The sequence below is a fragment of the Columba livia genome, chromosome 18 (genome assembly GCF_036013475.1).
Source record: "Columba livia isolate bColLiv1 breed racing homer chromosome 18, bColLiv1.pat.W.v2, whole genome shotgun sequence".
NCBI lineage: Eukaryota > Metazoa > Chordata > Aves > Columbiformes > Columbidae > Columba > Columba livia.
In genome coordinates this window covers 11,570,217-11,594,065 of record NC_088619.1, presented here as the reverse complement: position 1 = coordinate 11,594,065, position 23,849 = coordinate 11,570,217, and the positions used below count along the sequence as shown (strand labels likewise).

Genomic DNA, 23,849 nt, shown 5'->3' with positions numbered 1-23,849 from the left:
GTGTTGCCTTTGATCCCAAGGAGAAAAAACAAACCAAACCCACAGAACACAACTAAACCAAACTGCTCAGAGGCATCTGACTATATTTACAATTCATAAGAAGCCACTCACACTTCTGGTGAAAACATTTTGCCAGAGTGGAGGGGATCTGTCTCAGCTCATCTGCTCTTAGCTTTAAAATGACTTGATTCGTCAGAATTTCCTGGAAAACAGAAATGGTAACCTGGCCCCATCTCTGTGCATTTTGAGGGGATATAATAGGAACTGGAGACCAAAAAAGCATGAGGAGGGAGCTTTCATAGATCTTTGAATTTGTAGTTTTCCCCTTGCCTCCCAAAGACAAGGCTTAAGAATAACACGATTACCAAACCGCTCTCCAACAGCTTTTTCCTTTAACTGTTGGATTGCGCTGAGCTTTTTGACAGCCTAGGGAAAGTAGCTGAGAACTTTGTTGGCAATTTATCCTCCTTAAGCAAAAAATAAAAACAAACACCACAAGCAATGTACTAGAAGCTCATTCCAAACTAACCTTTAACTTCAACACAATCCACCCGCAGCACTGCAGACCTGTCAGAGGAGAGTCCCAACTCCACGGCACAAACGTGGTCAGCTGTTGTTAACAGGTTCTCATTTGGATGTTTGAGAAAGTTTGGAGTGATTCTACTTCGCAAAGATTCCTCCGATATTCTGAAGCCACAAAGGTCAGCAAAAAAACCCCACAAACCCAATTAACCAAGAAAAAACCACCCCCCACCATTCTCCTCCAGTCTCAGTCCCGAGGTGCGATCAGCGTGTCTTTCATTTCCAGCTTTCACAAAAGGGTTTGGTCTCAATCCACCAGAATTCTCGGCGCTGTTGGGCTCACAAACCTTTTTAGTCGTGTGGACAGAGAACAGGTGGAAAGAAAAGGATGTAACTCAGGCTCGGCGGGCACCGTGTGCTGGTTGTTTCAGTACGGGATGCTGGATTCCCAACGTTTTATCTCCCTCTACCGGTGACTTTTTGCGCACTCACCACACATGACAAGCCCAAAGTTTATTTGCTGGCTGTCACAGAATGGTTCCTGCAGGCTGCTAGAACAGGAAGAACATGGCAACACAAGATAAGTTTAAAAGGAAAGTTAAGAGGTTGGAAGTTTTACCACTTTAGGTAAAGAAGTCAGTTTTTTTTTTGGGCCAAGGGGGAAAGGGAGGGCCAGATAAAGGAAACAAACCCACAGATGTTTAAATGGCTGCTGCACTAACAGGGGTTGCACGATTGCTTTCTTATCTTTATTCTCCTTTACACAGTAGCTTTTCAGTGTGTCTCCGAAGTTGGGTGACAACGCGTCCCGTCTGCTGCTTCAGGTACCACTTCTCAAACTTCCCCTCCTTCATCTTCCTGTGAAAATCCCTCTTTCCTCTATTTCTCCTTATCTGGCCACCAGGATTCATTCACCACTAATCATCACGTGTTCCAAGCTTCCACTAAGGGTACGCACAGACGGGAGCGGACAACTTAGAGGAGCTTGTGAGCTCCAATAAGTGCCTGGGATGGGAATTACCAACCTTAACAAGCAATCGAAGCTGCTGAAAGACACTCAGGTGAGGTGCAGGTACCTTCTCACCTCCACAGCTCGTCCATCCAGCTTCTGAGTTTCTACCACCTCATTAACAACGAATCCTCCGAGGCCAAAGGAAAAGACAATATACGGATGGAGAAAAAAATAAATAAATAGACTGATTGCTTTTAAGAATTTAAATCATTTTATTGCTTTACCTGCCATTAGGACAATCTATAACAAAAGGAATATAATATATTAGCACATACAGTAAATCAGACTTATATAGTCAGGTAACAATACAAAAATGGTCCTCTGGTTGACTATAGCTTTCTAGGGCAATAGACTTCATCAATTCGCTAAGGTGGACTAGCAAAATATTACTTCTAAAGCCCTGAATGTTAGCTAAGGCAAAACTATGCCAATCGTGGTTTCAAACATATTTAAATTGCACACAAAGGTAAAGCTGTAACTGTCATTAATATTTAACTCAGACTTAGCTGATTTATCTTAAAATCCTGTAGGTAAAACTACAAAAGGGAGTAAACAGCAAGCTAAAAAGATGCAGTAGTGAAACTTGATAAGAAAGCCTTATATAAAAAAAATGTGCAGTTTTTTGTGGAGCTCTAACTGGCTGACACAGTTTTTGGTGCTTTAAATGTAACACAAAGAACACACATGAAGAAAAAACCCGGATAGAGTCAAAACTTAAGAAAACAGTTTTACCAAAAAAAAAGAAACCCTAAAAGGTAGCGTTTGCTTATTCGTTTTAAGGACTCTGGCACAAATCCTCTACACAGCCTCTGAATAGAGAACTCAAACCACAGGCGTTTAAACCCCACAACTGGGATTTCAGGTTTGGAAATATCCTGAAACCTTTCGTAAAGGCTTGATACCCTCAGCATTATTTTGCATCAATTAACAGACTCTTTCTCATTATCTACACGCCTGGGAAAAAGTCTGTTGAATGTGAATCGCCTCGGAAAGGAAATAAAACGAGGGCTCCGTCGTTAGATGTAGTTGCACAACAAATGCAAAAGCGCTTGCTGTCACTCCCAAATACAAACCTACGCTACTTTATAGAAACTACAGTTTAAAGGAAACCTTAAAAATTGCCTACCAGTATTGAACCGTGGAATTCAGTAAAAACTTCTGGGAAGTATTGGTGCACACAGAATAATGGAACACAAAGCTGGGAAATACTGAAATACACTTAAGACTCCGCAACACATTGAACTTGGAAAAAAGAGTGAGTATGAAATATGCGGCATGTGAATTCCATAGGCAAGGAAAGAGAATGCACCTTCTGTATTTAAACTAGGTTTATAATTAGCCATTTTTAAAATGAATTGACCAATTAAAATCTTAAAATTACTGAGTGTTGCAGGAAAGTTAAAACATTCACTTTTTCTGCCTCACATTCTCCACCAAGAATATCGGCATCCACATGGACCAGCATCTCACCACCCGCAACTGACGCTGCCCATAAACACCCAACGTTTCTTTTCCCTGGTACCAAAGGGTCACCCAACTGACGATCAACTGAGGAATACAAAACAAGCAAGAGTCGCAGGGAAAAGAAAGTGTTTGCTTCCAATCTCTACACCAATCTAAATACTTGAACATCACTAACAGCTGGACAGCTGCGCCATCCTGACACCAACCGATGTACTAGAGACCAAAATGAGGCATTTAATGGAACATCTGGTTCTCGCCACTTCAAACAGAAGAGTTTTAAATGGCATATCTATCGCTGGAGAAAGAACAAGAGGAAAAATCAGTTGCGGCAAGTCAGTGAATTAAGTAACAACTGCAGTAGTTCAGCAGAACTATTAACCTTGAAAGCTTTTACACTTGACAAAAACGTAACCAAGCAATCTCAAACCAGCAAACACAGGAACAATTATACTGTTCAATTCCAACTGTGGCTTCCTTAGCAGCTGATGCCTCGTGATTGAACCCAGGATTACAGTACCCAGAAAATTATAACAAAAATAAACCAAACAAAACCCCGAGCCCCGAGCAGCTCAGTGACAAGGGCAGTTCTCGTCTGAAAAGAAATACAGCAGATTCTGACCACAGCCTTAAAAACCTGTCCAACAATTTGAGAAACCCCTTTAATTTCCACCCCCCTCCCCTCTGTCACCTCCCTCCTGTGTGGCAATTGGCACGGTGGCAGGAGATGTCCCCTCGCTGAAGCAAGGCTGCGATGGCCCGAGTTGGACACTTGCACAGAGAGAAGCTGTAAGAGCAAACGTGTCCATAGAACTTTTCCTATTCATTTAATGGGACAGAGAGCACAGAACTAATATGCTCTAAATTAATAATAGTGCCATGACAAGCAATTTTTTTTATTATATTTTTTCTTTTTGAACAGACAGGAAGCTGCAAATGCCAGTGGCGATGTGGCTCTGCACAAGGGGAATGAAGCAGTCTGCGTCGGTGAAGCATGTTTCGGGTAGGGAGGAGGGTTTCAGACAGACAGCGATACAAAACTGTTGTACTGCTGGATGTTTCGCTTGAGAATATCCGAGCACGGACCCAGGACACGTTCAAATCGGGGTCGATCGAGCTTTACACATTTCAACGGGCCACGAGCAACGACTGTGGCAGCACGGGGTCGGTTCATCAGCAGAGCTATTTCACCTAGGGCAACAAGATAGTGCGAACAGTGTTAAAAACCAGCGGGCAAGGGACGAAGAGAGTACCCCGTTGTATTTCAAACTGCTGTAGGGATGGAACAGAAGGTAATCCAGGTTTTAACACTCATCAGAACAAGTATCTATGTGGTTACATTATAATAGAACTGTGAATGCAGTTACAAAAAAACCTTTTTTGTTTTTTTAATGAAAAAGCCTGTCCACATTCAAGTCTCCCTGAAGGCCTAAAGAATTTTTAACATTGTTTCTGATTGAGAAAAGGTCATATTTCAATTAACCATTTAATTTTCCTAGTCAACAAATAGCTCTTTTTCTCACTTGTAAGGTGCTACTGGTCAGTTCTGGTATTTCTAGGAAACTCAGGCAAGAAGTACTGTACTTCAGTACTGTACGGTACTGAAGTAAAAGAATACTAATGTACAACAGGGGCCTCCGAGCCACAGGCAGCCAGGACTGAACGCGACTCTGCCGTGGGGCTGGGGAAGGTGAGTGCCTTCAAGTCTGGGATTCTCATTTCATAAATTACACACAACGATGCCAGAAGCTTTGTCTCAAATAACTTACAACTGCTAAACAACATATTTGGAAATGAAGTTTTCACCAAGCCCCTCTTCCCATTGGTGACAAGAGCTACCCCGCACATTCCTGGCAACATGAGCAAAAGAAAGCCCAGCATCAGCTTCTGGGTTGGTTTGTTTTCAAGCAGTCGGGCTGGTTATCTCCATGTTCAGGACTGAGGAAAGATCTCGGTGCTCCTCAGAGAATCAATTTGCCTGCATTATCAGAGGGATCTTGAAGAGAAACGAGAAACTTCTCCTCTGTGCCCAATTAAAACTCTTGAACTCGCTAGCCTCCAAAACACGGGCTTGCAAAAGAATAAGTATGTTCTAAGGGAGAGTTAAACCCTCAGGAGATGGGTCTCCAGCACCTGAACACAATGGCAGAGATAATGGCTAGTTCAAGAGCAGGAGTCTCAAGAGTACACATCAAGGGAAATATTAGAACAGACTGAAACTTGACATAGATTGAAAGAACATCTGGTACGAGCCACCGAGCTGAGCAGAGCCTTGGTCAGATCCAGCACTATGAGTTCACTCTTGAGTACATCCCACTTCAGGCCTTGCAACATATTTGCTGGTTACATCATGTACAAAGATCAAACACTGGGCAGAAAACCAGAGGGCTTTAGCAGGAGGACTGAGGAGACAGGACCTACCTTAAACACGAGAAAAAAGTGCAGTTTTTTTCGTCTTTTGCAGGGGGAAATATTTAAACATTAAATAGTGAGTTCTGAACAGGTTGCTTTATTTGCTTCAGAACCACAAGCCACTTTTCTTCTGAACCCCAAATAAGGACCCCAGGAATCTCGTTACACACTGTTAGATTATACTCCAGGAACACTCTGAGCATACATCTCCAGTTCTTCTCTGTGATCCAAAACACATCAACATGCACTAGGCAAGGGATTAGTTCCATGTGAAGATTATTTCCAAGTCTTCACAAGTGCTTATAACAGGATCTCAGCCTTCCTTTGCCAGCACACATAAGCTTTTCCAAGCCAAAGCAACTTATATGCCATGTAACTTTTAGCTGAAAATCTTCGACAGAAGGAGAAAAGACCCTGATCTGCACTTTGGAGGCTACACCCAGAGTAGCACACACTTTTGGGGTCCCCAGAAACAAGATGCTGACGAAGCGGAGCAAGTCTAGCAGTGCCACCCAGACGGCTTGGGGACCGCAGCACAGGATGTTCAGAGAGATGCTGAAAGAGCTGGGTTAGTCTGACCCGGGGAGAAAGCGGCTAAGGAGGGAATCTAATTGCTGCCTTCAGCTACGTAATGAGTGATTATAGACACAACCAGACTGCTCTCTGTGCAGTGAAAGGCAGGGAGAAAGCACCAAGTTGCAGAACAGGAAGTTCTTGTCAGGCATGAGGAAAAAAAATCCTCACAAGGCTGGTTAAACAGTGAAAGAAAATGCCCAGAGAGGCTGTGGGATCTCCATCCCTGCAGAGATGAGACTTGACTGGACACAGCCTTGAGCAACTTGATGCAGTTTCAAAGTTAACTCTGCTCTGGGTAGCGAACTCAGAGCAAATCACCGCCAGCCCCCTTCTAAATTAAAGCACCCTAGAACAATCACGTTTCTGTGACATGTGTGCACACCTGAGAGCCAAGTGACTCCCATACTCACCTCACACTGAGTGAAACCACAAGAGTGATCCAAAACAGCAATTAAACAAATCCATCCCTTCACTATCATCAACACAGCACGGGTGAAATGGTGACAGAGCTGTATGTAACCATAGTCGTCACTAAGTAACTCACCAAAATAATCAGAAGGTGCCAGTCTGCCCACTTCGACAAATTCTTCATTTTCTGATCGACGCTGTAACACTGCAGCTGTGCCCTTTAATAAATCACAGTAATTAAACAATTGGAATTTCCAGCATCACTCGAAACACTGAATTCCACAAGGAATCAGCTGCTTTGCAGCAGTAACTGTTACGACATCTCAGTCTAAAAACCACGCCACAGTCCCTGCATGGTTCTCCAGACTGCTCTATAAAAACAGCTGGTCCTCCGTCCTCTCTAAGCACAAAATGTCTTGGCTATTTCATTTTTCTCCAAGTGTCTACTTAGGGACAGAATAAGCCATGTTAAAAAAAAAAAAAATCCAAGCTTTTATTATATTTTTGACCTTACCTCCAAGATAATGAAGAACTCATCTCCTGGCTCTCCCTGGACAACAATCTTCTGCCCATCCTCAAACTGTACCGGTTCCAATGCATCAGCTACAGTGAGACGCTCCCACTTGTCCAGAGATTCTATGGAGTTAATTGTTCATTAACCGGATATCTTTTCAAGGCACAAATTATACTTTTTGCTTTGTCATTATACACAGGTCAACCTATCGCTGGCTATGTGTGTGCATCGGATATCAAGACTAGAATTAGAATTATTTTGAAATGATGCAGAAAAGCAGCACAGGCTCTGCAATCAGTTTTAATGGATTATCACAATAGCCTGTAATCATCATAATGCTGGCTAAAAGCTTTATTACAAATATGGCAATTTATTCCACTTCAGAACAATAATCTTCTTACTTACCCAATATAGATACTTTACTAAGGAATTCCTCATACATCTTTCTCTTTCTCAGGGTACTCCCCTAAAAAAAAGAAACCAAAAACAAGTGCACAAAGTAAGTTCTCCTTCTACTTCATGTTTTATGTGAGGCTTCGAATAAAACTCAAGACAAGAACAAATTTAAGACATACTGCATCCTGCCTCAGAGAACCCAAACACACAAGATTAAATGTTTCAAATACAATTACTTCAGCAATATTTCAGAGTTCAGCAACCTTCATGGAGTACTTCGCAGTTGTTGCAGACTTTACATTTTACATGCATTCTAACTGTATAACCTTATCAAAATTCACAAGACCTGCTCAAGTTAGTTACAACTGCTGTTCACACACACTACTTACAAATAGCAAGCTGAATGCAGAGCAGAATCCAAGTATATGACAAGCTAACCCACAGGTATTACATTTTCAGTCCAGTTTAATACTGCATTGGTATAGTTTTGTTCACTAATGTACGATTCCCTCTTGCCCCATGCCTGATAAGACGTACACTGAGTGATTAGTTTTCTGATTGCAAAACAGATAGCAGGATTTTTAATAACTAACTCTGGCAAAGGACAGGCACAGATAAAAGGTCAAATGACACATGTAAGCTGAGCGAATAGGAAAACCAAAGGCATAATTCCAGGTGAGCACACGGCTGCTTGAGTCAGCAGCAACAGCTAGAAGAATACTTGCCATGAGGATCCTTCTGTAGCTGTCTCTGTCAATGCCCCACAACTTCACGTTCGTCTTCGCTTTGACAGTTGCAGCGCGGGGAATTCCATAGATCAGGGCAAGCTCTCCAAAGCTTCCGCCCTCACCAACGCTGGTTGCCCACTCGTTGTTCACATAAACCTGAAAGGCAGAGGCCAGCAGTGAGCCAAGGCACGGGGTGTCCTCTGAGCTGGTCAGAGACAACACAAAGCTCCTGCTGCCCCGTCATTTTCTTTAAAGGAAAATTCTCACATCTGCACAGTCAGCGTTGACCATTTCAGTGTTTCATCAACACAGCCAACCCAAGTCCCAGTCACAATTTTTACTTTCATCAAAGGGACTCTCTTCTACATCACGTGCACATACTACACGTGTAGAATACCAAGACCCTTTGATAGGAAATAAAATCTCAAAGTCTCTGTCAGAGAAAGCTATTGATTAGTTGGACTGGAAAATAAAAAGGTTGGTCATTCTTCAAGCCTGTCCCATACCTCAACTACACTTCACCCTGCACTTGTAAAGCATTAGGATTGTGTTGGTGTCTGAATCACTCCTTTTGAAACTCAAAACAAAGCACAGTCTGCACAGTCAGACTGAGCCATTAAGGAGCAAAGAGGCTCCAAAGCAAAATAAGCCGTTATAAATAAGAATTCATGAGAAAAGCTGCTAAAGGAAGGACCTGTAGAAGTCTACAAAGATGAGACTATTCTTCTGCTAGGGATGACCATGTATTAATAAACTACCAATAATGCTTACATCCATTTCTCCTTGATCAACAACGTAGAAGTTATCACCCTCATCACCTAAAGAAGAAAAAAATAATTGAATACGTGATTTGCAAAGTCAAATTTTGCACAGCCTACAGGGTGAAATTTCACATTTTGCTGATTTCCCACTCCTCTCAGTCCTGGGAAAGGGGACATCTACTGGTATGCAGGAGATCAGCAGCATTTCCAGCACTACTGGAAAGGTGTTCTGGATCCATAAACTAACATAACGCGTTCTACAGAGCCATCAAATGACAATCTTTCCAATGGATAACATATGCAACGAAACCACATCTTCCTGCAATCGCTCCAGTCCTCACTTTAGCATGAGCTGTGCTTCAGGTAACACAGCAATAAAGGGTTCACTGCATCCAGATCATGTTTTTATTTAAAAAAAACCAACCCCAAAACTACAAGAGCACTAGGCCAGAGTCTGCTCACCATCTCCAACTTATTTATTAATGCAAACATTGTCACTTACCTTGCTGTATGACAGTCTCTCCTGCAATGTAAGTGACAGGGAACATTGCATCGAAGATGTCACTGAAAAAAGGAAACCAAAATTAGACAACTGCTTGGACAACTGTCCTGCATGTGTACATACAGCTGTACCTTCACATACAGCTGTACCTCCACCCCATCGACACTCTTCCTATAAGCTCTGTGTGGTTAATCTGTCGGTCGTACAGAGGCTGTGCAGCTTTGTACAGTCTGACACATTTAGCTCTTTCTGAAGCCTGCACTCAAACTACAAACATTTATTCCTACCTTCTCTCATTATCATCCAGATGGGCAAACAGCACATTCTTCTCAATGGCTTTTGCCAAAGCAGCCATAGTCTTGTAATCTTTTGGAATAACCTAGGATATAATCAGAAAAAGTAACTGATTAATTTTTGAAGAACCATTTCTGCATTCCCTTATATAAATATATTATCCAAATTGCTACAAAACACTGGCTGAAATTTTTCAGTTTCTTTCAAGCACTATAGATCTAAAACCAAATATAGTCAATGTTTTTATTTATCTTCTGTGCAAACTGGCTGTAAACGTGCATTATTTTATGCAACTGTGAAAGTGCTGTTCCATGCTACGTTTGTAAGGTTTTTTGCAAGAGTATCTGTTCAACCTGCGTTTTCCTAGGAACAGCAGCAAGTCTGCTCGGCCATCAGGCTAAACGTGACGTTGTTGCAGCTGTCAGATAACTGGAAGCACTCTGTTTCTATACATAACATATATCCACATACAAACGTGGATTACTTCAAAGGGTCTGTGCTACGCGTGAAGGGTTTAATTGCATGACAGTTTATTCTAACCTCCAACTAAACAGCTACACGCACAGGTCTGCTTCCTATGGTTATCACAAGACTAAACAGGCTACAGGAGCTCCGTGATTTAATACACTGGACAGAGGGTGGTGTTAAACCCTCCGAGAGCCGATGCAATTCTTAGCAACGTTTAAAAGTTTGAGCACCTTTCTAACGTAAGATGCAGCATCCTCTTCTGTGTAGACTTCAGCACTGATGGCCCCGCGCCTTCTTCGACCCTTAACCACGGGGTTCAGGGGAGGAGGAGGAGAGATTTCATCCTCCCGCGAGTCTGAGCGTGAACCAGATTTCTGTTGATTCAACAACTGTTTTGTTTCCTCCTAAACAGTAAGGAAGACATGTTTGTGTCACACAGTCTAGATATTATATTCCAATTGAGTCTGCAGTGCAAGGGAGCTTCCTGTGTACTGTCACTCCCACATTAAGGCAAACAGGAGACGAGAGCAAGATCAAAAGCCCTTCCGAAACAGATGGTAGATACGCCTTTCATTCATAACATTCCTAGCACAATGGTGTTTACTTTAATAAGTTACACTAATAGTTTAATAAAAGTATAAACAAGTTGATTCTACTTTCCACTAGTGCATTCAACAGGCAATGAAGAAATTCTGCAAATGATAAAGACGTTTTCCCCAACAGCAAACTCGGCCGTTCTTTCCCTCGGCTGCAAGGCGTTAAGCCTTTTTTGATTTGAGAGACAGAAGAGCAATTCCTCGGAAATCCACGTTACATGAGAAGCTTTTGAAACAAGGTCAAGTCATGGACCAACTCGATACCCAATAACCAACAGTTATTTTAGGAGAAAGAAATATGAACACCACTTAGAAAAGAACTGCAGGAAGGATGTTAGAGGCCAAACAGTATTTTTTTTCTGCAAACCACAGATTGTCAACTTTGCATAAAGTTACACATTTTCCTCATTTCCTTCAGCACCTGTTGTGCTGTGTTGTAATGATATTGTAAAGACGGGCATACTTACAATAAAATGAAGCCTAACTAACTGGGCACACAGAAATTTGACTCTTCTATGTACCAGAAGATTCACCTTAATCAACTAAAATTAGATTAAGAACAAACCGAAAAAGCCAACCTTAGAGCCAGAGCATTTGCAACGCAAATTACTTTCTCCCAGCGTTAAGGAAATGGGGTTTTGGGACCCAGCTTAACAGAACAAGGAGCGATCTGTTCTCCGAGAGCTCCCAGCACTTTGAAAAGCCACGTTTGTCCCAGTGTCCTTGACCAAACTGTCCCCCCGAGCTGGGCAGCTCGCCGTGTGGCTGCCGCTGCGCTCCAGAGGTGCACAGGGGCCGTGGATAACACCACCGCTTTGAGGAGACACACACCAGATAACCAGAGCAGCGCAATTACATCTTACACCTCTCGGATAGCCACAGAGCGAGCACCGATTCCTCGAATTACGTTTCACTTCCTGCCTTCTGCCAATTGATAAAATAGCTCTACATTTCAAAAGGATGAGGGCAAGACATATTTAAAACCTTGTTTCTATCTTCTGATTTTAGAGAAACAAGTCTTGACTGCGATGTTGTTAAAAATAGCTTGAGCAGTACTAAGCGTTTAAACTGCCTCTCGACAAAGTGGGCAACACTATCAACCACAGACACATACTGTTCATTCATATACAAAATACTTAACCCATTAAAAAAAACTGGAATGCAAATACTTCCATTTGACTTCAGCTGGGCCTGCAGGACAGCACTCACCTGCTACTGGTGCTGTATCCGAATTACTGTAAACCATATATCCCAATATAAAAAATCCAATGCCGATCACCAGCGCCTAACCAAGGTCAAACACCACAGTTATCATGTAAGTACAGACACAACCCCATTTGCTATCTGCTCACTTATGTGAGGGAGCATTAGATGGGTACACCTTGGCAGTTTATGTTCTCCCCTGTGTACTTTGTTATGACAGAAATGCTTTTACACAATGATCAACTCGCATAATCTACTAAAAAACAGGATTTCTTTTTCCAAAAGCATAAGTTCCAATTTCAAATGGCCAATACAAACACTAGTCAAATATGAAACAGCCTCTAAATCACAAAGAGAAGACATGAACTTAGGCTGTTCCACTCTCCTTCCCTCCTGCTATGCATCTTTACCTTCTCCAGTCTTTCAAAGTATTCTCTGAGGAATCCCATGGGTCGTTCAGGTCTCACTGTGCATAACTGTACAATGCAATCCTTCAGCAGCTGCTGGATGTTGTGTTTCTGGACATAAAGTTCACATTCCCGAAGACTACGCTCCTCCTCGCTGCTGCTGCTGCTGGAAGCTGCCATTGCTGAAGAGAAGAGAAGAGAAAGAGAAGGTTAAATAACTAGTGGAAACAAAGACGCCACTGCACAATATAGCCAGGCACATTATCCTGCATTATTATCTTACTGATACCACAGCATAAAACTACCTTTATCTGTAAGACTAGTAACTAAGCTAAACCCTGAAACAAAAATCTATTAATTTATTTAGCACCTAGAAATAAATAAAAAGTCCGAGTGCTCTATAGCCACAAAAGGAAAAGCATTTCATTGATCTGAGAAAGGTTCAACAGCTCAAGCCCTGTGAGCTCGCAGAGTCGGGGAAGCTTCTACCTAAACCTTCTGTGGATGAAACCCAGTATCTGATGAGACTGGAGGCTCAGCTCCCAGAGCTGCGCAGTCTGTGCGGGGTCACGGGGATGACGACCAGGAGACCGGTGGGCGGCAACTGGGAATCCGAGAGGCCGGTATGAAAAGCATTCGGAAGTGAAACATGTCAAGGCTGAAGCCAAAGCCACTTTGCCAAATGCCAAGGCAGAGTCTACTAACGGAAGTTATGGAATTATGAGCGTTACTGCTAAAAAGCTACTTGCCAGTTTACACTGGTCCATATTTCAGAATTATCCCTCTGGATTCACTGCTATCCCAAAAAAGTTTCTTCAATTGTAAATAATCAAGAGCACATCTGTTACGATGCAGGGTTTTCAACAGACCTCAAAATTACAGTGTCAGCTGCAGCACTTTCAAAAGATTTTTAAGCAGGTTTTCTTCCCTCCTTCAAGGTTACAGAACTATTTTTAAAATACATTTTTATATACATATATATAAACAAGTCGTTTTTTTTCACAAAGCAATTAACACTGAGACAACTAAAGAAACAGGAAAGAATTTCTCAGGGCATTTTTGATGAAATATAAATCAAGTTACCTTGTACAGGGGCAGTGGCAACACCTTATGAATATGCAGTAAGATTATGTTGATCCCAGGATCAGCTTTTGAAAGAGAAAAAATGGACTAAGACAAAATCATTTTGAGAAATGAAAAGTCAACGAAAAGCCAAGTGGTGCAGTCACGTTGTGTTTTATGCTACCGAGGCAGCAGATGCAGAAATACAGGCTGCACAAGCAACATAACACCATGGTCCTTTGAATTATGCTACTTGAGATTACAGGAGGACCAGAGTTAATGCAAAATTGCCAACACTTCAAACAGGTTTCACTCTTGTAACAGTTAATCCCTGCATAAGTACACACGGACACATGTATTATGTGCTGCATAAACACCAAGTACGGACTTCACGTGGACTGAAAGGCCTTAAAGTTCTCCAGTTACTTCTTTTGTTTTGACAACTAACACAGCGAATGTCAGTCCTAATTAACAGGCGCAGAGAAACTCGGTGGCTCCGTGACAGCTTCACAAATTACAATCTATGGGTAAAGCCCCGTGCTGATAAACAGCGGACACGGCTGCTCGGGAGAACAGCGAGACCGCTGTAGAAAATACCAAGGAAATCAGGAAAACGCCAGCATTTCACCAAGTATTTCTTCTGCACGTTGCAGACCCGAGGTTTTCCACCGCCCGCCCCGGCACGGCTGCTCCGACCCGCCCGGGCCCTGCCCGCCCCTCACCGCGGGGCCAGGGCCGCTCCCCAGAGGCGCCACCGCCACGGCCCAGTGGTGCGGGCGGGCAGCCCCACGGCCAAAGCACCGTCGGAACGTTCCCGGGGCGGGGGCGAACCCCCGGGCCGTTTTCAGGCTCCGAACGCCGCCGTGCCCAGCGCCTCAGGCGGCGCCCGGGAATCCCGCCGGGGCCCCACGCAGCGCGGCCTCTCTCCCCCCTCAAACGCGAGGCCTCCAGGCAACAAAGCGGCCGTTGCATCCACCCCGAGCAGCCCCGGGAGCTGCCGGCTCCGGTCCCGGGCCGCTCCCTTCAGCAGGGCCGGCCCCCGCCCCCAAGGCCGCAGGCCTCCCGCTCCGCGCCCTTCCCGCCCGGCCTTGCCTCCCCGCCGCCGCCCCCGCTCCTCCTCAGGGGCTGTCCCGCCGGCCGGCCCGGTCGCCGCCGCTCACCTGGCGCGGGCGGCTCCGCCGGGCCCTCAGCGCCCCCCGCCCGTCCCGGCCCGTCCCGGCCCGTCCCGGCCGCGGCCTCGGCGACAGCAACGGCGGCAGCTCCCAGCGGAAACCAGCCGGCTCCACCAATCACCGCCCGCCGTGACGTCAATGCGCCTCGCTCTCACCCGGACCCGTCGCCGCGGTAACCTTAAAGGGGCAACGCAAGGGCGCCTCATCTCCAAGGGGGCGCTCGATGCCCGGGGAAGTGGCCCCACCTCGCTGAGCGTCCCCTGCGGCTTTAAGGCGCGCGGGGGTGGCGGGAGGTACCACTCCCCCGGTCACCGTGGTTGAGACCCCGGTTCGCGTCCCGGGCGGGGGAACCCGCCGGTCCGGTAGCGGAGGGTGCCTGCAGAAAAGCTGCGCGGCCTTCCCGCGGTGTACGGCCGGTCAGGGCTCAGGGTGCTGGGCTCTCCCCTGCGAGGCGTTAATTGATCACTAATGGGGTGCAGTTGGTGGTGAACCCCGACCTTGACACTGCCAGGGAGAAAAAGAAATTGTGTTCAAGTTCGGCAAAGATAATCGATTTAAAAATCCATATTTCATGTGTCATTATGGGCCAGGTGTGTCCTGTGAATCCCATCACTTTGTGTATATAAAGCCCATGAGAAGTGGCCAAAGAGCTCAGGCCGGAATGTCCCTACAGCTGGGAAAAATAACACAGTTTTACAACTCAATATTAAAAACTGCTGGGAGAGCATTTCAACCACAACCCACCGCTGCTGAACTCATTGAGGAGAGCTGTTTAACATACATTATATTGTTACTGGAATCCCTTTGGTTGTATATTTTGAGAATAGAAGCTATTGGTGCTGTTACAATGCTGTCCCAAGGCACCAGGAATGATCCTACATGGTGTTTCTTCAATATTTCTCATATTAAATAAACATCTTAGGTCTAGATCTTTAATCTGCATTTACAACAGCAAAACTAGCCCCGCAGTTCACATTCCTTTAATGTCTGATTGCTTCTGTTACAGGTTAGAAACCAGGGTCCAGGATTCTCTGACAGTAACCCAAAAATTAGAGGTTTTGCCAAAAAATAATTCCATCTCAATATGAATTGTAAGGAATCATAAATATTTGTGAAATACTGTGAGGTGTCAAATCTACCTGCTCAACTGATAACACAACCTGATAGAAGTTTCTGAACACTGCAAGGGGGAACAAAGTTGTGCACATTCCCCCTACACACTTTTAAAAACTATTGTTTGCTTTTTATCTTCCCTGTCTGCAAGCTGTCTGCTATTGTCACGTCTCACACCTTGTTTGGACAAGCCCCGGTGTGTTTTGGGATAGATCCCATCCGGGACACAGATCAGACCTGTATGTAAAACCTGTTCTGCAACATTCTCTTCGTGAAGAAAACAAGCCTAGTGTTGTGCCCGTGGTGCAATCGTGTCCTGAGCGCTGGAGCCAGAGAGTTCAGAGACCAAGACAGGAGCGGAACAAAGGGAACAGAACGGGCTTTCAAAAGGAGCCTTGTGATGCCAACCTGAGGTCCCTCTTGTTCACTGTGTCCAGCTCCTCCACTGTGAGTCAGCCCTGATTTGTCTCGGAAAGTTAAATCACGCTGCTCATAAGCAGATGCTCGTATGTATTCATGTGTTAATTCTTACACGGTTAAAGACGTAAGAGAAATTAAAAACAAACAAAGCCCTGTTCCATTTGGTCTGAATTACAGTCAGACCCTGCTCTTGTCTAATTCAGCAATAAACATTCCTGAGTAAATAACTTGCCTTACCGTCAGCACTAATTCCCACAACTTTCATTTCAAACAACTCCACACATTGAGAGTTTCTCATGAAGCAACATCGCCCGAGGCTGCGGCTGGCGCGGAGCAGAGGAGCTGCCAGAGAACACCCAGCAGAGACAGTTTTATTTGCTTTTTAGGCAAATCTAGTAGCCAGCCCTGCTTCAAACCCCAATGCAAGCACTACGGGTTCGCATGGCACAGATTTCGGTGACTGTAACCATCACATGTCCCGAGCGGTGGGACACTCAGTTTCCCAGACTGGTAAATACTGGTGGAGTCTGAGCAGGGACGAGAAGAGATGAGTCCCCAGGCAGGGGCTGTGAATCACCATGTGTCACAGCACAGACCTGCGGAAAGCTGCAGATAGGACTTTCTAAGTCATAGCAGCTTGATTGCTTTCGTTTTTAAATGAAGAAACACTGCCTGAAGTGTGATATTTCTAGGCAGATCCTGGAAGAAAATGTGCAGATATTTAGGTCCCTGCAAGTTAAGAGGAGCTGACTACCTAACTGCAATGGAGAACCTGGACCAGTGTATCCACTCATTTTTGTGAAGTCCTCTACTGTTAGGTTTATGTGTTTAGCCACTTCTGTTTCAGCCTCATAAGGGACTCAAAAGCACCATTTTCATTATTTAAACCAGCAGCCCTCTTCAAGATCATCACAGCTCTTTTATCAACTGAATAATAATGCCACCTCAGCACTCTTAGGCATTTGGCTCATCTCCATCCTACATTAAGCCATGCAGGTTACATATTCCTGGTCTCAGAAAAGACCAATAAATTTGTCTGCAAAAAGCATCTGAAACATCCCAAGTGGGAAGATAATTTGTTTGCTTTTTAACAAAGCTTCCCAGAAGCTCTCACAAAGACTAAAATTTATTACTCTAATTTTTATGGTGCTATTTATCAACGCGGTGATCAACAGTAATAGAAGCTAAGAATGGTCGCTGGGAAGGAAAGAAGTCAGGGATTTCTGTTCTGCTCACCACCACGCAATCATTTAAACCCCACAGAAATACTGGCTGAGTCAGTGTTGTCCTGCAGCCGTAAAGTCAGCGAGGACAGATGTGAGATTGCGGCGGGTCAGCCGAGGGGAAGGAGATCGAGGACAAGGCAGCGGGTGAGGAGGTTGTTGTGCATGGGACAGTGAGGATGACATGGGGAGAGGACACCAGGGGCAGCTTGAAGCTGAAGATGCTGAGGAGCCACTGGATCCACCTGAAGGGAAAACAAGGAAATAAATAATAAATACAAATCATAGATCACTGGGCCAGAAAAAATACCTCAGTGAGCAAATGCGCTCTGCCAGGAATAACAGCGGGGCAGTGATTGGGGAGCTCAGGGAATAGGCAGTTACGTGAGCTGGGAAATAAGAGTACAGAAGAATTCCACCCCTGCTGTGTGCACAGAACAAAAAAACACACTTCCTGAGCAGTGTTATCCGCTGCAGTACACAGTTGTTCTAACAGCAGGGTTCTTTTGCTGAAGATACCATCCCAATTTAATATCATGAGGTACCACCATCTCAGACAAGCCATTGGAAGCAAAAGAATCAAACAAGTGTCAGATCGAAGCATCCAGTGTTTGTCCCACACACACAGTTTTACACGTTAAGTCATGCAAATCTATCATCCTTAATGCACAAGCAGGCTCCAAAGATGCACAGAAAAGCATCTTCTACCAACATAAACTGCAATTAGCCCCAACAGCCCTAAAATCCACATCAACCAGCAATCAAAGTCCATGGAACTAAAACCTGTGAGCTCACTGCAGGCTGTGACAATGTTGGTGCAGGATTCACAGTGTGTCCTTTGGGCACATCTTCTTGTATTTTGTTTAAGCTTTAACTAGCATAGAAAACAACCACCTATTGCTGCTGCTCACTGAGACTATACACTGCGATTCATAGGAAAAGCCATAGATTCAGAGCCAAAAGGCAGAAAAAACGTATTCCTGTTGAACAATAGACTATTTGAGGGCTGCTGGGTTCCAGGCCAGATTCTGGAGTTGACAGTGTGAACTTGGCAGCTGTCGGTGTGACACGTCAGGGTAACACGTCAGTGTGACACGTCAGAATACCTGCGTGCAAGGAGAAAACAAGGGTACGTGCCACGCAGCACCCAGCAACACGCAATTTCTGCCAGGGAGTCTGAAACTCTACATGAGTTATAGTGCAAATAAATCTGGTATCAACTTCTGTAACTTTGCCACAAGACAGGCGATAAAGGAGCACCAAGGAATTGATACGATCAAAAAACACACAGTCTGAAAGACAGCACTTGAGCTTCCTCCTCTAACCCCGTCCTGACCTGTGCCGTAAGCTAAAAACCACTCTGGACCCTGGGAGCTGGTGTGTGGAAGCTGGTTTTGGTCTTGCTGCACATCAACCGGGCAGACGGTTGTGTGAAACGGTCCCCAGTGCAGAGCGAGTTTGCTTTGAGCAGCAGATCTCAAATCATTCCCATATGTTACTTTGAAGGAGAAGAAAACGACTGGTAAGTCTCAAAACAGAGTAACCAAGAGCCAAGAAAAAGAAAATAAAACTAATGCCCTGAAGTGCCCAGATCTTACAGATAGGCCAGTCGGGGGATCCACGGACATCTGCAGGACGTGCCTGCTGCAGCACAGCCCTTCAGACGCTCAGCGTGGTTCCAACCAAAGGCTTCCAGCACCCCAGGGGCAACGCTGGGAACATTTTAGCTCCTGAATAAATGCTGAACAGCACAACAGCGCAGCCAGCCCGGGTGCCATCGTTATCTGAGGTATGACACACCGCTCTCCTGCCTGTGCTTCAGGACAGGCTCAATGACTCTTGGAAAAAGCCACGGGACCCTGATTAAATTCTAACACAGATAACGATGTTCTGCCGTCCACGTTTAACTGGAACTTAATGTCCTTTCTTCTGACCTAAGGAGTTGTGTCTAGACCAGCAATTAACCTGCACCTCAAAAGAGGAGCAAGAAGTTTCTAAGCACACTCCTGAAAATAATTATAGTGAACTCCTTGCTTAGGCATCTGTGCACAAGTGTGAAGGATTTCAAGGACTCTCCTCAACTCCGAGCAAGGACGGGGATCAGCACAGTGGAAAACCCACAGGTTAGAGAGCTGGAAGATAGAAAACAGCATGCAGAGCACAGCAAAAAAAGACCCTGTGAGGCTCAGTCCCCTAGAGAGGGGGAAGGAGATGGGAGAGCGGCAGCTCTTTGCCTCCTGCCATTTGGACGTGAACAGTCTGTGTTTTGCATCGTTAACTTTATACAACCTCTGGGCAGCTTCAGTGGTTTGTGAACTGCCCAAGCATCTGCAAATGCAATTCTTGACTTCAAGATCTCTCTGACGCAAATCAAATTAAAGAGCAATGAGATGGTGTGCAGCTACTGTTGACTTCTTTTCCGGGAACGCATGCGAAATACTACCAGTGCTTGTTTTGTAACAAACATCCCCATTGAAAAGAATCCTCAGTTCCTGTGCTTTTAACATAGCGGCAGTCTGGGGAGAGCTCCCTCCCCGAGCATCAGCTGTGGCACAGCTCTCTTGCAAGATAAACGGACATATAAAAGCACTCAAAACAGCTATTTGCTTATGCGCTTGTCCCCAAAAGCAGGTGGCAAAGTAAGCACACCACACAGTCGGTCAGATCCACTATTCTTGGTCTGGACTGACATCTAAACAATGCCTGGCCCGACATCTAACAAACTGGCTGCAGAATCAAGCGATTTCTGATGCAAGTTTCCACCTCCCTCCCCCCTCCATGATAATACAATATTTTCCCAGATGGAAGGAACCCACTTTAAAAAACAATAAGTCTTTGGAACATCAACTAAGGCTTGCTCGGCATATGCTGTGCCCGCAGGAACACGATATAGCCTTTTTTTCACTCTCCAGCTGTAACCCCTTAAATCTGAAGGAGCAAGATGAAGAGATGTCCCACAGGCAGCATAGATGCCTCCCTGCATTCTCTGAACAAGAACCAAGTTGTTTCTGCTATGAATGTATTTATTATACCCATGTTTTGGGCCATTTCTCCTCTACTATGAAAGGGGAGAAAGTCGCCCAGGTCATGGGGCTGAGTTCCATGCTGGGAGCTCAGGCAAGGAGCCATCACCCCTCCATCACCCCTCCAGCATCCCCCCATCACCCCGAGCTGGTCACACCCAGCCTTCACTCGCTATGTTACTTGTTCTGATCTCTCATGTCAGGACATTCCTTGATCTTTAGGTAATTACAGAGTAGTTAGTTAGTCCCGTATCTAAGAGTTAAGTGGAAGGCAAAAATTTCTCTCCCCCCCCTCTTCCACTTTTAACCCCTCTACTCCTTGTGGTCCAGGTCTTATGGTTCTCAGCTGAAAAGACTCCGAGGCTTTTTAAAAGTCCAGTGTGCACCCAAAGAGACATGAAGATCCACCACCCTCAGCCGGCGAGCAGTGCAACAAACCATTTCGTGAAAGCCTCCAGCGGGGTAATCGTGATGTCCTAATAACAGTTAGGGAAATGGGATGTTTGCCAGAGTGAGGACGAGATAAGGAGCATTAATCCAACTGACAAGGAAACACAGCATTAGGCTGCAAGCCCTTCCCTAACCTTGGCAAATGCTGCTGAAGGGGCTGCTCACACCGACAGCTCATTAAACAGCAGAACCTGGCTCAGGGTCAGCAGCGAAAACTGAAAAGAAAAACTACAAGCAGCAAAGCTCACAAAACCTTGGTGACTTTCAGACTGGCAGTGGCGTTGGGCACGGCTGCTCTTGTCCTTGTGTCACCCTGGTTCTGGCAGTGCCAGCAGATGGCTCTCGAGGTCTCGATGCGTCTTTCCACATTTCTGTACCTAGAGTGCACTGAAACTGCTTGTACATGCATGGCACGGACACTGTGTCCCCGTCCCCTCCCCACACTGGGTTAGAACCCGTCCAGAAAAATTAGCAAGACAAACCAATCTGCTGGTAACTGTCACAAAAGTGTCCTGCCCCTTGTTTTTCTTTCCCCTGCACCCCAGTTTTTCACGTTTGATACAGCAATTGTGATATCAAAAAAGCATTTGAACTGATGACTTCTCCAGGATCTGGATCTTATGATCACCGTCCTTCAAATTCAAAATGACTTCTGACACATACAGTCTCCAGTTCTGCACTTCTTGCTTTTCCACTGTGTCAAAAAACAAGCAAACAAAACCCAAAACAAACCAAAAACAAACCCCACAACTTTTCTGTTCTGACGTAAACAAGAAACAACTCATCAAAGCAAGAGAAGAATGGAGGAATGTAAGGTATAAATTCCACATTCCTTTAGATAACACTTTATTAGCAGGACTACTTGACTTTCTCCAAAGTCAGTGTTTTTTCCTACTGAAGGCTGGTGGAGGTGCAGGTAACCCCTTGGATAATTAAAGCATAAGCAAAAGCTGTTATCTCAATTTAACATATAGAAATTTCTCTGTGTCCCGATGCTGGACCGGCATGAACGGTGTGTGCAGCCGGACTCATGGCACCAGATGGCAGCAGTTATTGCCTGGAGCTCTTAGAGCAGCCGAGACAGGCAGTTCTGGTCCTGACAGTTTGTGCTATTAAAGCCCTGAAACATTGGGCTACAACCTCCTCTTTCTCCTCCAGGATCATGATACCCCTTGGGAAGGGTGATAAGGGCAAAACAAATATGTATGTGCCACCTGTCCCCATTCCTTTCACATGCAAAGGATGGTTTCCTTGCTATGAGAAATGCTTGCTCTCCCTATTAAACATACACATTTTGCCTGTTCTTTCCCCGGAAGGCTCTAGACCCTTAACAGACTCCTGGTTATCATGAATACCACTGAAGGATATTTAGCAGGTTTATCCCCTGTCAAGATCTTTTATTTTCTGTAGCAGATTTCATTCAAACACCAGACCTATCAGTAGGAGCAGGGTTTTATTTCAGAGGGAAGAGCTTCGCTGGAATTTAAACACCGAGCCCAGGAAAAGCCTAAAAGCTGTCCACAGGTACCTAAATCTTCACTCGTCAAATAGCAACACACAGGATGCCCCAGCGGGGAGAAGCTTTTCTAGGCACTGCAGCCTATTTCCCAGCTTCTTCACCTCCGTTTCCTCTTTGAGGCTTGAATACAAACACCCAGGGTGGAGAACACAAACCAACATCTGTCGTACAAAGTTTTCCACATTGAAAAATACAATCAGATGGCTGCACTCTGGACTGGTTTTAGAGCTCCTGACAGAGTTGAGGTTGTTACTGTTAATGGTTACTGCAGTCACAGGATTGTCAGGAAAGGGAATAGCCCTTTATAACCTGATATATTCTTCCCAACAAACACACACATCAGAGCAAGAACTATCCTTCTGCAACCTCTGCTTTCCTCAGGTGTGACATATGCCCAGATCCCAAGACCAGCCTCAGAATCTTACTACCCTAACTACTGCCTCCTTCCAAAGCTGTGTTCCTGAAAAACCAGTTTAGCTATTTCTTTATATTCCAAACATCAGAAACACCTCATTTCTTTATGAGAAAGACCTCAGCTTCTGCTTCATGCCCAAAGCCCAAGTGCCCTCATTTGCCAGGGCACAAATCCCAAGATCTCCAAGGTTTTCACACTGTAGCAGAGGACAAGAACTGCTTGTTTCTCCCACCTCTGCTAATTAAAACAGCCATTGTAGGCTGAAAGGAAGATTGACCAACGGGGTTGCATCAGTCCAGTTACAAAAATAATCATGTTGCCCAAGCCTCAGATATTTTTGTGGCTCTGCTTTTTCAAGGCTTCATTTTAAAACCAGCTCATGGTGATTACCCAAGCAGCAAAGATCCAGCTGTAGCAGTTGCTCAGAAACCGGGGCTTTTTTGAAACACAAGGCACTGACTCCCTGTTTTGGTTTTGAACTTTTTCCTGCTCTCCAACCTCATTTTCCATCCGACATCGCTGTTTCAAAATCAAGCTATGCTGATCCACAGGGACATTCTCAGGACATGCACAGCCAGCTTTTCTGTTTCATTTTGGGGTTTTATTAGACCTTCCCACTAGGCCCCTATGAATAGAAGATATTTACCCCCTAAACACAATGGATTTAAGATGATTCCCCTGCTGCCTTCACAGTGTTGCTCATGTACACCATGTCCTAGGGACAATCTGCCATCAGCCTCTCTCCAAGCTAATGCTGTTTTGAAGCTGTGTGTTTTCATACTTTCTCCCAAAAATCAATCATCATCACAGTTGCAGGTCTTAAACTCCATAACAGGTGAATATTGCAGACACTCCAAGGCCCTCGTGCTACAAAGGGGGATTAATCTAGGCAGATATATGTGTCCACATGGAATCTGCCTCATTTGGATGGTATTACATGTGGCTCTTTTTCCAAAAGTCCTGTGGTGCACATCAAGTGATCGAGGCCCAATGACTTCAGCACTCACATGAGGATTACTCATCTAATTAGGGGTTTTGCAGGCTCTACTCCTGCATTTCTGTGCACTGTTAATGTCATTGTACTGGCTTCTAGAACATTTGTCATTTAACGGCTGGCTCTGGGGTTTGTTTTTCTTTGTATTTGCTGCAGTAGATTTGACCCCACAAGGTAGCAGTGGCATTAATCACATGA

The 23,849-nt window shown here is 44.9% G+C and overlaps 2 protein-coding genes across 3 annotated transcripts; one reads left to right on the top strand and one right to left on the bottom strand.

The window, feature by feature from the left end:
• Positions 1 to 1,722: 1,722 nt before the first annotated feature.
• PRKAR1A (protein kinase cAMP-dependent type I regulatory subunit alpha) lies at positions 1,723 to 14,636 on the bottom strand. 2 transcript variants are annotated; one of them, XM_065035012.1, is made up of 12 exons: positions 14,483 to 14,632; positions 13,344 to 13,408; positions 12,264 to 12,442; positions 10,285 to 10,458; positions 9,580 to 9,671; positions 9,293 to 9,354; positions 8,801 to 8,847; positions 8,027 to 8,185; positions 7,311 to 7,371; positions 6,906 to 7,027; positions 6,528 to 6,609; positions 1,723 to 4,186 (listed from the first exon to the last, which is right to left on the bottom strand). In XM_065035012.1, the coding sequence occupies exons 3-12, from the start codon at positions 12,438 to 12,440 to the stop codon at positions 4,014 to 4,016; spliced, it is 1,149 nt and encodes a 382-aa protein (XP_064891084.1). In that variant the 5' UTR covers positions 12,441 to 12,442; positions 13,344 to 13,408; positions 14,483 to 14,632; the 3' UTR covers positions 1,723 to 4,013. The 2 variants fall into 2 exon arrangements, with proteins under 2 accessions (XP_064891084.1, XP_064891085.1); XM_065035013.1 differs by lacking the exon at positions 13,344 to 13,408 and having other exon boundaries at positions 14,483 to 14,636.
• On the top strand, positions 12,836 to 14,815 carry LOC135575808 (uncharacterized). The gene is made up of 2 exons (XM_065035184.1): positions 12,836 to 12,883; positions 13,976 to 14,815. The coding sequence occupies exons 1-2, from the start codon at positions 12,836 to 12,838 to the stop codon at positions 14,813 to 14,815; spliced, it is 888 nt and encodes a 295-aa protein (XP_064891256.1).
• The last annotated feature ends 9,034 nt before the right edge of the window (positions 14,816 to 23,849 follow it).

Coding starts and splice junctions, on each gene's coding strand:
- LOC135575808 (XM_065035184.1), top strand. CDS start 12,836: ATGACGACCAGGAGACCGGTGGGCGGCAACTGGGAATCCGAGAGGCCG. Junction 12,884..13,975: donor ACTGGGAATCCGAGAGGCCG/GTATGAAAAGCA, acceptor TGCACGTTGCAG/ACCCGAGGTTTTCCACCGCC.
- PRKAR1A (XM_065035013.1), bottom strand. CDS start 12,440: ATGGCAGCTTCCAGCAGCAGCAGCAGCGAGGAGGAGCGTAGTCTTCGG. Junction 9,355..9,579: donor CTGGATGATAATGAGAGAAG/GTAGGAATAAAT, acceptor TCCTTTTTTCAG/TGACATCTTCGATGCAATGT. Junction 7,372..8,026: donor GCTACAGAAGGATCCTCATG/GCAAGTATTCTT, acceptor TCTTTTTTTTAG/GGGAGTACCCTGAGAAAGAG.